At 39.9% G+C, this 17,933-nt stretch overlaps 1 protein-coding gene across 1 annotated transcript in view; it reads left to right on the forward strand.

Annotated features, from left to right (window-relative positions):
• The first annotated feature begins 502 nt into the window (after positions 1 to 502).
• Positions 503 to 17,933, forward strand: part of dgkb (diacylglycerol kinase, beta) — an 85,647-nt gene continuing 68,216 nt past the window's right edge. Inside the window, exons 1-5 of the mRNA XM_046044946.1 lie at positions 503 to 589; positions 7,541 to 7,617; positions 8,269 to 8,289; positions 9,416 to 9,563; positions 16,167 to 16,304. Of these exons, the coding sequence (XP_045900902.1) occupies positions 520 to 589; positions 7,541 to 7,617; positions 8,269 to 8,289; positions 9,416 to 9,563; positions 16,167 to 16,304 (454 nt within the window). The 5' untranslated portion in view covers positions 503 to 519. The remainder of the gene's footprint in view (positions 590 to 7,540; positions 7,618 to 8,268; positions 8,290 to 9,415; positions 9,564 to 16,166; positions 16,305 to 17,933) is intronic.

Here is a 17,933-nt window from a genome sequence, read left to right on the forward strand (position 1 = left end):
CTGCACTGGCTGACAAACATGAATGTCAATACCTGAAATGTCAAGTCCTGCTAACAACGTTGAAAAACATAGCAATCAGGAGACAAAGGGACATTTTGGCTGTCGGCGTTGAGATGACAGCTGCAGAAAGAAAAACAGGCAAGAAAACAGGGAAATATGACAAGACCAAAATATTAGTGTTATGGGAATTGAGACAAAATACCGTTTTGATATATCTGTATGTATTGATGTATCTACAGCATTTCTGACCTTTCACAATGCAGAATCAACCATTTGGTTTGGCCGCAGCCTCTAATTGCAAACAGGTGTCTCCAGCTCTGTGTCCAAATCAGCCACATATTTGGTTGCATTTAACCTGCTTTGCCATTTTTAATTGTCATTATAAAAAGAGATGAGTGCGGCAGTTAATGGGCCAGGTGATATATCTGATATCTGATGTTGTTTTCCAGCGTGTGACGCCCTGCTGTGTGTTGCTGCCCGGGGAATGCTCAGCGGGCACAGAGACCAGGTCTAAACACAATGAGCAGCCAGGACAAATGGGTCACACTGACCCCAGCCGAGTTTGCCCTGCTACAAGAATACACTCAGTGTGAGTAGAATATAGGTACTCTCTGTCTGTGTCTGACTGTGATAAGTAACTGTGATAACTGTAGGTGTCTCTTTGTATTTGTATGATCCTATTCCTCTAGAACAGTCATTTTCCAGGTGACGTACAGTATGACACTCTCAGGCAGCCATTTGAGGTACTCAAGTCAACAGTTGCTGCGAAGATTATTTAACTGTTCATTTAATTTTCAATTCTTCAACATGTGCATCTGAGAACAGAATAGATATGCTTAATTTCCACGATGTGTTTGATTAGGAATGGAGCCTTTTAGTATCTTTGCTAGCTAATCAGTTTATTCTGGATATCTACGTTGTTAAAATTAATAAATTAATTAATAATGGATCAAATGACTGTAATGAGTGTAATTTGAAAGGGGTCGCTTGTACTGACAAACCCATGGAGATTCATCAGAATCTTCAGTTCCTCTTTGCTCTAGCGTCTGCCAGCTCATTATTTTGGTTTGGTCAAGTTTTATAGATACACAACAGATATGCACTAAGTGTTTAGTGTTAGTGATGTAAGAGTAAGAGAAACATCTTACTGGCTGTAAGGATTTTGATTGCTAACCATCCAGTCTTATGAACTTGCAGCTATTTATGAACAGGTGATCGAGTTGAAAGCTTAAAAAATTTATGACAAGCTTTGTGCAGTCAAGAGAGTTTATTGAATCTGAGTTGGAACCCTGATACGATGAACCTTATGGAAAATCGATTAGACTACAAAAATGTTCTTGCATGAGACCTGTTCTGTATTTTGCTTTGTTGATTATTTCACTGCGTTTCATTTCATTTATTAGGATCCCCATTAGCTGTAGCCAAAGCCTTCCTTGGGTCCACACAGACACAAAACTCTATACAGTATAGTACACAATTAAAAGAAAATCACACACACCAATACTACAAAGACAATACAACCATACACAAACGCGATACAACACACTATATAACCCAGCTCACATCAGCAAAAATCAGTCAACTGAACAAACAGATGAAAAAGAAAATAATAAAATCTATTATCTAGACAGTACGTTGCACTACATAGAGTCTAGATACTACCTAAGAGTCCTTGGATGAGGAAGATTTAGATCTTGTTTAAATAACATTTTAAAGCAATTTTTACTGTTCTCTTGAATAATATGCTCAGGCAGAGTGTTCCATGCAACCATCGCTCTATACTTTACAGTGTTCTTCATCATACTGGTTTCCGCTTTGGGTAGTATAAATCTACCCTCAGTAGCGTGCCTGGTATAATTGTTATCTGAGCTCCAACATAGCTGTCTATGTAATACACTTGGTAATTTAGTAACTGAAATCTTTTTTATAAAATAAAGCAAAGCGGCAGTACATCTATCTTTTACCTTTAACTAGGTTAAACAGCTATACATTGTATTTACATTAGTTCTATATGAGCATCAAAGTGTCCAATGTGCTGCTTTATTCTGAGCAACTTGCAACTTTTTTTTTCTGAGTTATGGAAGCACAATTCACATCAGATAATTTGCTACTGTTTTCATTGCTGCTTGCTACCTTTTTTGGTTGCCATCATTGTTGGGGTCATGGATCGAAAACATTCACTGTGAAAGAGGTGCAATTGTAAGTGACTTTTCATCAGCAGATAAAAGAGATATTCAGGATTAGACATAGCTATGCTTCCTTTTACTGGATTCTCCATGTGAAGTTGTGTTGTCCTTGTACCATTCACCAAGGTGTTTTGTTACTAGACAAGCAATTCCAGTTCTCATAACTTTATCACAGTTGGAGCAAAAAAACACTATATAGTCTATACTATATCTTCCTTTAAAAAATAGCATTTCATGAAATACATTTTTTTGTTCGCAACGACAGCATGTAGGCAGGGGGAAACTGCAAGGCGTAACAGCATCAAAGGTACCTGTCAACACTTCCAAAGCGGTCATATTAAAGTAAATGAAGGTGGGAAAAGTGTTTTATTAAGTGTTTAGGAGATGCATATATTACTAATTGGTAACAGCTGGACACAGTGACTCCACAGAGAAGTTCTGTCCTTATCATGAAGTTGGCAGATTTGCTAAGGGCACAGTTTCTCTATGATACACTGAGATGAAATTCATATCAATCTTTCTATCCAACTCTTGGTAAGAAAGCAAAACATCATGTATTTTCCAAAATATTCTCCTTATTATGTGCTTGTGTAGTTTCCCCCTGTTCACAAGGCTTTGAGTGTATTGACCTTAAATTTTCACTTCATTAGTTTTTGGAAAGTTGGCATGAGTAGGACTTTTTGTTTTCATATCTTTGGTAATCCTCCTCACACATTGACAGAAGTCCCTGCACACCAAGACATACACAAATTCTCGCTGATAGCATCAAACCACCGAGTTAACAATAACAAGTGTTCCTCTGTTTGCTGTTAACTGCAGTATGATTCAAATCACTGTGGTTAATCTCAAGTATTCCTTTTTCTAATGACAACCTTTTGAAGTTGTAATTGTCGACTGTATGTTCTTCTTGCTGATGTAGGAAGCTCAAGCTGCTCAAGCATTTAATCTGTGTGGTGCCGTTTTAGCTCTGAATGATTCAATCACAACCCAACAAATGGCTCCCCTGCTCACCAGACTGTGCTCTGGATGCCTGGAGTTTATGTTACGCTCCAAGATGTTGACACATTTCATCATTTGAAATGGTACCAGGGATGGAAAATATGACGATACCTGGCAGGCTAACTGCGGGATGTTGTGCACCACCCACACATAGTTTTGGACTTTGAAAGTCACAGTAAATCGTTTGTAGGAAGACAAACAATGGCCTAACTACGGACAAGAAATAGTTGTTAGGTGTCCAACTTTTTTAGATCCTAAGTGCTTTTTGCATCAGCTGTCCTTGTGGGATATATTTTCAGAGCTATTTTTAGTGTCAAACATGACATCTTCGAGGCATTCCAACCACAAAGTACCAAGTATGAATCTAAATAATTAATGCATTTTACCCAGGATCTCTTGTACCAGTGTTTCACTTGGCAATGACATTTCTCTTTTTAATTGCTCTGTGCCTGGTGACAACGTTGTGCCTTTCTCTGAGGAACTAAATATCTCCAACAGATTCTACACTCAAGATCCAATCAGATTTTCCATGTTTTGTAAATATTTGCATTGTGGGTGGCAAAGGAGTTTGATGAATCAAACAAGAAAACGTTTTTAGAAAATGTTTCAGCTTGAAATGAAAATTGTGTGGGAATAAAAGGCACAGAGCTTAAAAAAAAAAAAGCAGCAACAGAAAACTAAAGATTCTTAGTGTGTGTGCATGTCTTTGTGCAGGCGTGTGTGCACGCTAGACAGATTTGGATAATCATGTTTCAACGAGCTCTGGGCGACTCTTTGTGCGCTGTGAAGCTACAGGTTATAAAATATCCTATTCTCTGAGTCGCAACAATAGGCATCACATCGCCTCACCTTCTCTCCTCATCTCTCCCTTCCTTCTCATTAAAGTGAGCTGTGCACACTTTCATAACATTTTAATAGCTGTGTGCCGAGTCAAGCACCTAAGATCTGACTCACTACAATTAGATTTTCTCTTAATGTGATATAATTGTTGCAGAGTGCAAAAGGGAAATTATTGTACTTTTCATGGTAAAGAAGGTCTTCAGTGTGTATATGATCCTAAAAATTATGAGCCTTGTCCTCTGATTACTGTGTGCCACACAATGGTTTATGTAATTCAGTAGTGCCTGCTGAATGTGACAGGGAATCATTGGCTACATAATCACTCTGCTCTGTAATGGTTTTGTGTAGACGCTGTGCTAATAAAGATGGTCAATAATGATGACACAGACACTGTCCAATGTGAGGCATTTATTTCTGGTCACTGTTGGTAAAATGCACCACGATAGATCCAAAGCCATTAGTGCAGGAGGTGACAAAATGTTACAACCAACAAAAAGCTTTTGAGGAGCTCAAATGCTTATCCAAATAGGTCCTGAATATCATCCATTATTAACTTATAGGGCTGAGATAGGGCTGTAATTTTATTTTAAAACATTAATAATAATATTAATTATAACATTATCAACAGAATGTGAATTAGTTCAGCTCTGACATCATGTCAAAGACGTCTATGTATTGTGTTGCAGAGATATCTACTGAAGTTAGCATGCTAACAAGCTAGCCCTGACCCGTCCTTTGAATAAATTAACATAATAAACTCACAATGCCAAGTAAGGTAATTTTCTTACACCTATACAAAAAATACAACCGTACCTTCTGAATTCAAGTTTCTGTCTTTTACTGAACTAATACTAGTTTACTTTGCCTTGTTAAATTATTGTAAATAAACACTTCATTCAAACTCAAAATTAACCAAATAAAACCCACCAAAACTGTTGTGGTTAGTCTTTCAACTGTTCCAATAATCACCAACGCTTGTGTGAAATTGGACAGGTGGCCAAACTCTTGCAATTCTTACCCATTACACCTTTAACGTGTTTATTCCACAAAAGTAGATGTTAAAGCTCATGACTAACTGCTTGAACTAGAGACACAAATCTGTTTAAGTATGATATGTTTTGTATATTTGCATGAGAAGAGGTAAGAGACAATGTAGCTAATAGGAAGCACTAATTTAAACAAGCATTTTAATGTAATTTGTGATAAGCAGGGTCTAAGCTTGGAGATGAACCAGGCCCTCCAATGCTTGTGAGAAAATGGTACTTCTAATTAACTTCTGCAACATTAGAACTTGGTATCTGTGGCGCAGCAAATTGATTTAACAGTAGGGCTCATAAACGCTCTGCAGCATGCAGTAATTATCACAGCAAATCTCTATCTGATCAAGTTATTTTCGTCTATAACTGAGTGCTAAAATCACTTGCTATTTTCTTAAAAGAAGTGAAAAAAATTCACCAATGTTGTTAGATTATTTCAACCTGTTTTTAATACAAATCAGTGTTTTCGGGTCTTTTTTCAAGAACATAACACTATATAGAGAATATATTAGATCATTCTTGAAACAAGCTGATTTGTATTTATTGATTTCACTGAGGCTATAATAAATATTTTTATATTAACAATGGATCACATAACTACTTGTACTGGATGAAACAAATGTTGCTCATAGTGATGAATCCACAGATGATTATCTCCATTGCTGTTCCCCTCAGCTCTGTGTAGCTAAGTAGTGTCTTTGCTGGAGCAAATGCAAAAACATAGCCGAAAAGAATATTAATATGAAATATTAATGAATATTGGATTTATATTTGCCAGGTGGTCAGAAAAACAACTCCAAATGAATGCTAATGTTTTGTATCTACTGGATGTGTAGCAACTGTTTGCTTACAGGTTTGTCATATTGACTTAATTTTATATGTCAAGGTTGTGTTTACAGCTCTGTTTCTGTTTCCCAAAGTCGCCAAACGCAGGTCAGAAAATGCAGATTAAAATGCAGTTTAACTTTGGTTATTTTAGTAAGCTAGTCTTAGGTTATAGCTGCCCCAAATAACAAAATCTATTGTAGATATGAATAATAGTGCAGGGTGCGAATTATACAGTGACAACGGGGGGGGGGGGGGGCAACTTTTTTTTCAGGTCAAAAAGAAAACCCAGTACAGCCTGCGCTGTACGCGGGCTTCAGTACTAACTAAAATCTTACAATGCTTACAATAGCCTTGCGTGTATAACTAATGTGTGCAGCCTGTAGATGATGATAAATCAAGTTCATTACATCAGTTCATTGGTGCCCCATACCACACAACAACTTTTGTAGTCAGAGGTCACTATTGTACAGTAAAACTGCCAGCAGGTCAGACACACAACAGCAGTCCATCAGGACCGCTCAAAACAGACCCACACAATGTTGAACCAGAACCAAAGACAATATCATAAAATACAGTCTGTATTATCATATCTAATTCCTAATTCTTATCATTTGAACTTTTAAGTTTCAACTTTTTTTAGCAAATATCTCCAGTCTTCTTGCTCATGTTGACTGTGAATAAAATGTAAACTGTTTTTCAATAAAACAGTTGTCATGCACTGTTGGGGAATTGGGAATTTTTGTTCTCTGTAAATAAATATTTTGCTTATTGAAGAAAGACTCATAAAATACTTAAATGAAATAATAAACTTTATATTGATCAAAATGTGTATCTACAATAACTAATCCTCAGTTTCACTGCTCATGCCTAAGCACCTGTGTTGGCTAACAGTTAAATATGAAATGATCTAGCCTAATGGTAATGAAATGACAGGATGGGCTCTCAGCTAGGAAACATCAAACTGCTTATTTAAAGTTAAATAAATGCTAATTACAAAACTCTGAAGGTAGAAAAGATAAATGTATTAAAGCAGCTAGATAGCTCAGTACTTATATTAACTTACAGCGTCTCCATTAGCGTGTGATGCACCGGACTGGAACAGCTGCCGCTGCGAGTGATGCAGACGGAGAGGACGTTCAAGTAACGTCAGTGTTAGGAAATGGTACGGTCCATTTTAGCAGTGTCAATTCTTGAATACAAGGCATGAGTATGGGAAATATTTTGTAATATTTATAATGACCGGTAAGAAAGACCCCGGAACTGTTGTTTTTGCCTCCCGATCCCCCCTCGTAATTCAAACCATGGAATTGTGTACTTTTTCAAAACTCTTACTCACCAATGGGGATGCAGCTACCTGCAGCCATGATTCTGCATCCACACCAAATATATGATCCAATCAGGGTTGTCATCATTGTACTGAATGCTTCTGCAGCTCTTAAGGTGCTGACAAAATACAGATAATGTAGATCCATAAATAAGAATGTAGCTTGGGTGACCACTTACAGTAGTCCAGAGTTGTTTCCCCTACATTGTGTAGCCATAAATCAAAGTTGTACTGTAAATTAATATTTAATATATACTCTCGACAGGCCATACTTTTAACACAATCAGATCAAAAATTCAACTTTTTCTCTCAATGTTTTTCCTCAGACTCAACCAAGAAGCTGAAGGATGTGCTGCAAGAGTTCCATGGAGATGGTGTGCTGGCTAAATACAATCCAGAGAATGTATGTACAATTTATGCTCCATTATATACTATATTATATATTAAAGTGTATTCAAATCCAGCTTCACTATTAGCCCCATAAAGCATTGTAATCCCTGCATTTGGTTGCTGTCTTTGCTGCTTAGCCTTTCTCTTTTCTTCTATATTTTGACAAATATAAATTGTGAGCTGCCATTTTTAGTGTGAAAAATAATTGAAAGAAGAAACAATTATTCAGTATTTTGACCACAAAACCGCATCTTAAAGTTGGAATCTTGTATTTAGCTTGACAGTTGCGTGTTAGAGTTTATGGGATTTGGAGGGCTTTTTTGCTACATACAGTCTTCACTATACTGACTCACAGGTGCACATACTGTCGACACACAGCTACTACGTGTTTTTCAGGAATAGTACATTTTGGCAAGAATTTCCAATAAATACCAGAATTTCAATTCACAGTATTCAATACACTATTTTTGATCCACTTTGCATTAATTTATAACTGTTTGACATTTAGGATACAATTTATGCAGTTAATCAAGAGAGCTAGAAACTATAAACCTGCATTCACATGTGTAATATGGACGTTTTTACGCACATTTTGAATGTAATACTGCACGATACAGCCATAAACATGTTGGATTTCTTTCTTTCTACAACGCTGCTGGTTTAGAAGCAGGAGATCCTCAGCCAGGTAACTGATATTTCTTTTCTCTAATTTTATTGTTGGTGTGTTTTGCTGAGTGCTCACACAGTTTCTTGATGAGTAACTGGACTCTCAAGCAGCAGTGAAGCAATAAAAAATTGTTTAGTGAGAACAAAATTAAAGGCATTTCTAGAGGACATGTAGCAATTTACAGGGAAATCTTATTCTACTAAATGTCTTTTGAATTGGTAATAACTGTTCATAAGCAAAATGTCACTTCTGGTGCAAACAGGGTAACAGGATTACAGGGGTAGGACCCAAATGCAGACAACTAAGGCAGAGGTAGTGAAGTCCAGTGAATTTATTTACAAAAAACTTACAAAAGCTTACAGGATGGTGAGGCAGGCAAAGGTCAAATCCAGAGAGTAGTCCAATAAAAGCAAACAAATCCATTAAGGAGCAGGCAGGAATCCAAAGCCCAATAAACAGGCAAAACGTCAAAACACAGGGAGAAACAGGGAACCATGACGCACACAGCAACACAATCTGGCAAGGAGTGACTGGAAAAGGGCTGGTTAAGTATTGCAGGGCTGGTAAGAGAGAGGGGAAACAGGTGAGCATGGAAGGTCAGGTAACTGCAGGGCTGATAAGAGAAGTGGGACTGGTGTGCAAATGGGCAGGACAGTCAGGTGATACAGTCAGGTCAGGGAAACTGGAGAACCTAGGGAACCAAGAAAGTAACTGAAGAGGAGGGAACAAGGGACAGACTACGACACAAATGTGACTAAATGTAAGTCAAAATTAAAGTGTGTCAGTGTACACATGACAACTGAGTCAATAAATTAGCCAACCACACATTCAAAGGGATGGGCGAAGCTGTAGAAAAGACCACAGCACATTCACTAAATGCACAGATAAAAGCTGCAACAGTGAAACCACTCTAAAATAGATCTTCACCGCCTACAGCCAAAACAGCACTTTAGGCATCTTCCTGAGTGCAGGAAAGATTTCTGTAACATTTTCAAGTGATCACAGATTCCTCCTCCCCCCTAAAAGTGAACCATACCAACATACTGTCTTCATATTGAAAACCATCTGTATTTCCAAAACTTTAAGGCAGTGACTGCAGCTCACCATGAAAAACAACATGCTCTATGTCTGTCGTGGTTTTTAGGAGATTGACTTTGAGGGCTTCAAGGTCTTTATGCAAACGTTCCTGGAGAGCGAACTCCCTGAAGAGTTCTGTCAACACCTCTTCATGTCGTTTAGCAACAAGGGACCAAAACCCAGTCCCTCATCTTCTGACAAACCCAGAGTCTCTGGTAAGTGTAGAAAGGAAATCTTTACCCTAACAAACCCTGAAGTTATAAACACAGCATGTTGGTGTTTTGTGGTTACTCATATGTATAACAAACAATTGCAGCTTTTGTCGCTGAAGTGCAGCCATTTTTTAATTCCTCAGAGCATTTCTGCAGTGACTAATACTAGTTGATTCTTAAAATGAGCTACTTTACTTTGCTATTTCTCCAGACTTCGATGCCGTGTACAAGCAGATACATTTCTGTTTCAGTTTGTGCCTTCAAATAATATCAGATTTTCTGCCAAGTTCAGCTCGATGGCACATAATGTAAATTGTTGTGTAGAGACCGCCAATTGTCTTGGCAATACTTTTGTTTGTTTATAGCATTCATACTGGTGTGGTAATGAGTCACTGATATTAAAATTACACACAACACATCAGACCCACTGTTAGTTCAACCAGCATTTCCCTGTAATGACACTTTGCTTCACACTTCCTTGGCTTCCTAATATCTCAGATGAATAATAAAGGCTGACGTCTACCTGATTTGATGTAGTTACTCAACCTTTAATGTAATTATTTTTAAATAATCAGCATCCACTTTGACACTTGTTTGTCTTTTAGGCTATAACAGAGGCTCACCAGCTTCTTACACTTTGTCCACTGTCAGCCTCTGATGAAACTACATACAAGTAATGCTCGTTTTACAAGTGTCTTGACATGAATTGCAGATGACATTGTAAATAGGAAACAAGCAAGGCCTGAAAACACAATTATTATATCTCACATCCACAGGATGTGTAGGTAAAATGTTTAGGACTAGGTTTTCTTGCCAACACAAGAATTGTGTTGTTTTTACTCGTTAGGCTAGTAACAGCTGGATGCTTAATGACCAACAGCTGAGCATGTACAAACTGAAGTTATGAACAAATGTTGATGTCCAAAAAAGGCACAATGTACAGTGTTTGGAAAATCAAATTGCTTCTTAATGCCTTTTTCCTGCATCTACTCTGCATTACTACAGCAGAGATTGTTCTGTCATTGAACAACAGGATCAAACGATTTATTTCCCCAAAACATTTCCCATGGGGATTGAGCAGCAAGTGAGGTTGTAAGGGTACTAGTAAATCTGAAAATTCAGCCGGGGATTTCTATGCTGGCATAATTTAAACCTAAAAACATGTTTTCAAGTTGTTAACCTTACCTAACTTAATCTTATACTTGATCAGCAGTGTAGTATTGAATAAACTGTACTCTAGAATTAGTTTATCGTCACAAGGTAAGTAATCCATTTCTAAATGTATCAATTGCATTTTAAGACAATTTAACTTACAAAATTATATATGTATGTGGAGACTGACAGTCATTGGAGGAACTTGCTGTGGTTAACCGAGACCGATGAGTTGATGTACGCCACAGCAACAGTGACCATAGAGAGGCTTGGCAATAAGATGAATACCATAAGCCACAAAGAGCATTATCCCCCATGGAGGAGAAGGCTAGAGTCCAAGATCAAGGCAACACGGAGAGTAGTTAGTCAGCTCTCAGACTACAGAAAAGTGCATGGAAGGGGCAGCCTAAGAAATACAACTGTACAAATACAACTGTACTCACAGTGGCAGGGTAATAACACAAGTTCAAATCCAACGAGGGCTGAGACTGTACAGTACTGGAAGAACATATGGGAGAAGGAGGCATCACACAACACCAATGCTCAGTAGCTAGTGGATCTAAGAACAGATCACGGCACTAGATCTGGCAGACATCCAAGAAAGAGTATCAGGTATGAAGAGCTGGACAGCACCAGGCCCTGACATGATCCACACCTACTGGCTGAAGAAACTAACTGCACTCCATGAACACCAGGCAGCACAAATAAACCAACTGCTGATGGATGGGACCCACCCAGAATGGTTAACTCAAGGACAGACAGTCACGATCATGAAGGATCCCCAGAAGAGAACAATCCCGTCCAACTACCGGCCACTAACCTTCCTCTGCACAACATGGAAGCTCCTGTCAGGCATCATAGCGGCTAAGATGAGTAGGCACATGGCTCAATACATGGACAGGGCCCAGAAGGGAATGGGTAGTAATACCAGGGGAGCCAAGCACCAGCTACTGGCAGTCACTCGAGACTGCAAGACCAGGCAGACCAATCTGTGCTTGACTACAAGAAAGCCTATGACTCAATGCCGCATAAATGGATACTGGAATGCTTGGAAATGTACAAGATCAACAGAACACTAATAGCCTTCATCAAGAACTCAATGGGGCTGTAGAAAACAAATCTGGAAGCCAACTCAAAGCCAATTGCACAAGTCACCATTAAGTGCGGCACTTACCAAGGTGAGGCACTATCCCCCTGCTGTTCTGCATAGGCCTGAACCCCCTCACCCAGATTATCACAAAGACTGGCTACAGATACCGGTTCTGAAGTGAAACAACCATCAGTCACCTCCTCTACATGGATGACATCAAGCTGTTTGCCAAGAATGAGCGAGACATCAACTCACTGATCCACAATACCAGGATCTACAGCAACAGCATTAGAATGTCATTCAGACTGGACAAGTGTGGTCGGAGTGTATTAAGAAGAGGGAAACTGATCAGAACCAAGGGGGTTGAACTACCAGGCCACATTGCAGATGTTCAGGACAGCTACAAATACCTCAGGATCCTGCAGGCTAACGGAAACCATGAGGAGGAGGAAAGGAAGTCCACTACAGCCAAATACTTACACAGAGTAAGGGAGGTCTGAAAAGTCAGCTGAATGAAAAGAACAAGATCTGAGTCTTTAACACATACGTCCTGCCAGTCATCCTCGCGATGCATGGAGGATTTCACCCCAAATCCAGCACCCTGAGACTGTACACTAAGCGGAGCGAGGGAGGCCAAGGACTAGTGAGTGTAAAAACTACTGTCCAGGATGAAACACAAAGATCCAGGAGTACATCAGGAAGATGACCCCCAAAGATGAAGGGCTAAGTGAATACTCCAGGCAGCGGAAATCCAAGGATGATGACAAAGAGAAGGAAATAACTTCATGGAGAGACAAGCCACTGCACGGCATGTACCACCGACAGATTGAAGACGTGGCTGATATTAAGAAATCCTACCAGTGAGAAAAGGACTAAAGGACAGCACAGAAGCACAAATCATAGCAGCACAAGAACAGATACTTAGTACAAGATCAATAGAGGCTGGGGTCTACCACACCAGGCAGGACCGCAGGTGCAGACTGTGCAAGGATGCCCCTGAGACAGTAGAGCACACAACAGCAAGGTGTAAGATGCAGGCAGGAAGTGCGTACATGGAACGCCATAACCAGGTAGCTGGCATAGTGTACAGGAATATCTGCCAGGAGTATGGACTGGAAGTCCCAAGGTCAAAATGGAAGACACCTCCTAAGGTAGTTGAGAATGACCGAGTTAAGATCCTGTGGGACTTCAGATCCAGAACCAGACAAACATCTGGTGATGGCTAACCAACCAGATATTGTGTTGATCGACAAACAGCAGAAGAAAATAGTACTGATAGATGTAGCAATCTCAAGTGACTGTAACATCAAGAAGAAGGAACATGAGTAGCTCAAAATGTAAATGTAAATGTAAAATATATAAAGGGCTGAAAGAGGAGCTAGAAAAGATGTGGGGAGTAAAAGCAACACTGATGCCAGTCGTAGTCAGAACACTGGGGGCTGTGACCCCCAAACTGGGAGAGTGGCTCCAGCAGATTCCAGGTACAACATCAGATGTCTGTTTCCAGAAGAGTGCAGCGTGAAGAGTGCGTTTGATATTACACTGATATTACACTGACACCTACACTATATCAAGGATGCCGTGATATTTGCTTTTTGTTTTGTTTTTTGCTAAATCTATATAAGCTAAAACTTTCTATTTATCTTCCTCTTGGTGAAAAATTAAGAGCAAGTGACCCAAATAATTTTTACATTCAATGTAAATTCCATTTCATGTCATGTTAAAAGCTTTAAAGTTGAAAGAGTAAATAAAAATGTTGGTAAACTAAGGACATCACCTTACATTATATGTCCTTTTGGTTGCAGTTTCAGTCATGTGCATTCAATATTTAATGCACATTTTTTGCCCCATTTACCTCATAGAGCATCTGAGGAACTGAATTAGTTTAGCCTACTGTATGTGAATGTGTTGATTGGGCCTCATTGATCCAGTTTTGTTAATTGTAATACCTCCCACCGCCCTAGATGCTCATCTGAGTATAGATAGGGGAACTAACAAGTCCCATGTGTGCCCTCTGCACACATCATCATCATTAAAGGTTTACTTTTCCATACAATACAAACAGCATACTTAGTCATATGGTATCATATCAGTAATAACTGATCTTTTTGGTGTGGGTACTGTAGTGTAACTCTTTCAGTCATCACCCAAGGCTCATGACCATAAATGAGGACTGGAAAGTAGATCGACCAGTAAATCGACAGCTTCGCCTTCAGGCTCTGCTTCCTCTTCACCTCACAGTAACAGTCTGCAGTAATTTTGATCTGTAACTGCCTCTCCACCCGCGCCTCCTTCTCTCCATCTCAGAGAGGGATGTCAACAGACTATTTAGAAGGCAGAAAAACTGAGCTGGGCTGGGCTCTGTCTCCCCATCCACCCTGAAGCACTGTGCTGATCAGCTGTCTCCGGTGTTTACAAATATTTTCAACACCTCACTGGAGACATGCCATGTGCCAGCCTGCTTCAAAGCCTCCACCATCATCCCCGTTCCCAAGAAACCAAGGTCCACAGGACTAAATGACTTCAGAACCGTCGCCCTGACCTCTGTGGTAGTCTTTTGAGCGCTTTGTGTTGTCCCACCTTAAATCCATCACAGACCCACTCCTGGACCCCCTGCAGTTCACCTACAGAGCCAACAGGTTTGTAGATGATGCAGTAAACATGGCTCTTCACTACATCCTCCATCACCTGGACTCCCCAGAAACCTATGCCAGGATCCTGTTAGTGGATTTCAGCTCTGCTTTCAATACCATCACCCCTGCCCTGCTTCAGGACAAGCTCTCAGATGAATGTGCCTGACTCCACCTGCAGGTGGATCACTGACTTCCTGACGGACAGAAAGCAGCACGTGAAGCTGGGAAAACAACGTCTCTGATTCCAGGACCATCAGCACCGGTTCCCCTCAAGGATGCATTCTTTCCCCTCTGCTCTTCTCCCTATGTACCAACAGCTGCACCTCTAGTCAGCAGTCTGTCAAGCTTCTAAAGTTTGCAGATGACACCACCCTCATTGGGCTCATCTCTGGTGGGGATGAGTCTGCCTACAGGTGGGAGATCGACCATCTGGTGACCTGGTGCAGCCAGCACAGTCTGGAGCTCAGCGCTCTGAAGACAGTGGAGATGGTCGTGGACTTCAGAAAGAGCCCAGCCCCACCCTCCCCCATCATCCCGTGACTCCTTCCGCTTCCTGGGCACCATCATCTCCCAGGACTTCAAGTGGCAGCTGGACATCACCTCCATCACCAAGAAGGCCCAACAGAGGATGTACTTCCTGCGGCAGCTGTAGAAGTTCAGCCTGCCAAAGACAATGATGGTGCACTTCTACACTGCCATCATCGAGTCCATCCCCAGATAGCAAACATTATTGAAACTATGTTGAATCAGCATTCAGCTCTCAATGCTAACTTCATTGGATCAACATCAAACTCTGATGTTTCTGATCCTGTTAAATTCAACCCTTGCTACAATACCCCGTGTTTTCTGCACTTCACTGTGCGTCAAGGCTTGAACACAGAACTCAATGCCACATTCATGTCAGATGGGATGGATGGCAGAACATTCAGGTGGACAATTCAAGATGGTTGTGTAACTGCAAAGCTGATAAGATTACTGAATATTACTGATATGTGGCTCTACATCCATTGAAATGGGTTTAATTACCTTGAATTTACTTGTTGTTATGAAATTTGACTGATACATGGCATGCATGTTTGTTGGTTTTTAGGCACATCCTTTTAATTAAGTGCCAAATCAGATACATAGGAGCTTTCAGAAATATCTGAGTTTTCTAATTGTTAAAAGTAGCGCTTTTAATTGAGCGCTATTTACAACGTTGCTCTTGTCAGTGTACATACAACATCCCTGATTACATTGGTATGGGAATGTGCAATCGTAATGCCACAAACACTGTTTGTCTTACAAAACCAGTACTACATATAGAAAAAAACATCTGTGGTATTTAGCTAGAAACGTGATTTGACTACTAATAACTAGCTGGTACATCTGCTAGAGATGGAGTGAGGAATTGAGAGAGGGAGAGTTAATGACTTTACGTCATGTATTGATCTTTACTGTGCTGTACCATTAAACACAATGAAATAAGGTTGAAACATTGCAGTACAGTATAGACGTTTAATCCATTGAAATCACTTGCAAGAATACAGCCCTGCTTTATAAACAAAGCAGGCCTTTGACAAGGCTAAAACTGGACTATTTGTTTGTTCGGCTTTTGCTGAACTGGACACCAGCCACCATTGATCAATACGACTGTATGACTAATGTCAGGCATCCTAACCCAGCAGGTTGTTGCCAACATTAGAGGCGTTGTGGAGGATGTTTTGACCTTTCATCTGCGTCACCCTACAGGGCTGAAGCTGATCAAAAGCAACTCGACCCCTCTGAAGATGCCTGCACTGCCCCAGCCTCTGGATACGGTGCAGCTGAAGGACATTGTGTGTTACCTCTCATTGCTGGAGGGCGGGCGTCCTGAGGACAAGCTTGAGTGTGAGTGTCATCCCATATCACATGATTTTTGGTTCAACTATTGATATACAACAAGCATCTGATGGCTCAGTAATGCGTAGAAAAGTTTATGAATTGCAGTAATACAAGAAACACATTTGGAACCTAGAATACACAAAGTGAGCCAAACAGAGGAAGTAATGTTCAGGTCAGACCGAAGCCCAGTGAAAAAGACAAAAGAAAGACAGGACGTTAAGTTAATACCATGAATCTTGACTGTGCTGCTTTGTGGGAAAATGCAACATCAAGCTGATCTTTCAAGTTTTAAATCACAGTAGCCTTTAGCTGTTTAGGTAATCTAATCAAATCTAAAAGCTGCCTTTTGCCCTCTTCCTGATTCAAGAAAAAGCCACATTTATTTCTCTGGGGGAGGTGGGATGATTTTAGCATTACCTGTGCTGGTTAGAGATCTTAATCCTGTCTGCCGTGCCAATATGGGTAATTTTCACCCCACCCAGTAATAATTCCAGCTGGCATTACCTACTGTTTTTCTGTAAACTCGCTGGTCCTCCTTGTATTTCAAAGTGGACCTTCTACTTTTTATCAGCTCAGTGTGATGTTTGACATGTACGATGCTGAAAATGTTTTTGCTAATCTGATTAACATGCTCACACCAACATACAGGATTATTAAGGAAAGATAAAAGCCATCAGGAGAACAAGTGCTTGGGTAGTTGAAATGAAAGTCACAGGTGGGTACTGGTATTGTCTTTTGGCTATGTCCTGCATAATGTTCATATCTGTTATAGACCACTTCCTGTTAATATCACGATGGTTAAAATGCTCTCCATAATGACGAGTTAAATTATCAGTATTTATTCCCCACCTCCCCCTGTAATGTTAATCCCATCTGAGTGTGGCTTTAGACAGCTGAGGTTTTTACTGGGGGAGACAATGTGACGAAGTAAGAATCAGACTAATATCTTTATAACCACAGGCGACCTTCTGCAACAAATACAGAATGAAGAGTACTAATTACAGCTGAAATGATTAGTTGATTTGTTGAAAATTTATCAGCAACTGCATTGATGATCGATTAATTCTGAGAACTACTGAACATTTGCTTGTTCCAGCTTCTCAAATGTAAAGATTTGAGGCTTTTGTATATGATAGCAAACAGAATAATTTTTGAAATAAGCAATTTGAAGATGCCACCAGGGGCTGTGGGAAATTGTGATGGGCAATTATCAGTATTTTACCACATTTTATTGACAAAATTATAATCAATGAATCAAGGGAAAAAATCAGCACATAAATCAAAAATGAAAATAATTGTCAGTTGCAGTCATAGTCCTGACATACGAAAATAATAGATGAGGCGGAGGCTGTTATATTGGAAAACCTCCGGTGTATTATTATGGTTACTGTATGTCATGGTCGTGTATCAGAAGGTAAGCGAGTTAGGCTTTGTCCTTTTTTGCTTGTGGTCAGTTTAACTGATGGTCACATCAGTATGATAATGCAGCGTCAAGGAGAACTATTGTTGCTGTGGTTATCTGCAGTGTACTATAGCTTTCACATTCACTGTTGACTGGATCTTTCTTTGACAATTTAGAACAGACACTTGCCAGCCAATCACAAACAAGTACTTTCCATGGCCATGACATAGCAT

The sequence above is a fragment of the Micropterus dolomieu genome, linkage group LG03 (assembly GCF_021292245.1).
Source record: "Micropterus dolomieu isolate WLL.071019.BEF.003 ecotype Adirondacks linkage group LG03, ASM2129224v1, whole genome shotgun sequence".
Taxonomy (NCBI): Eukaryota; Metazoa; Chordata; class Actinopteri; order Centrarchiformes; family Centrarchidae; genus Micropterus; species Micropterus dolomieu.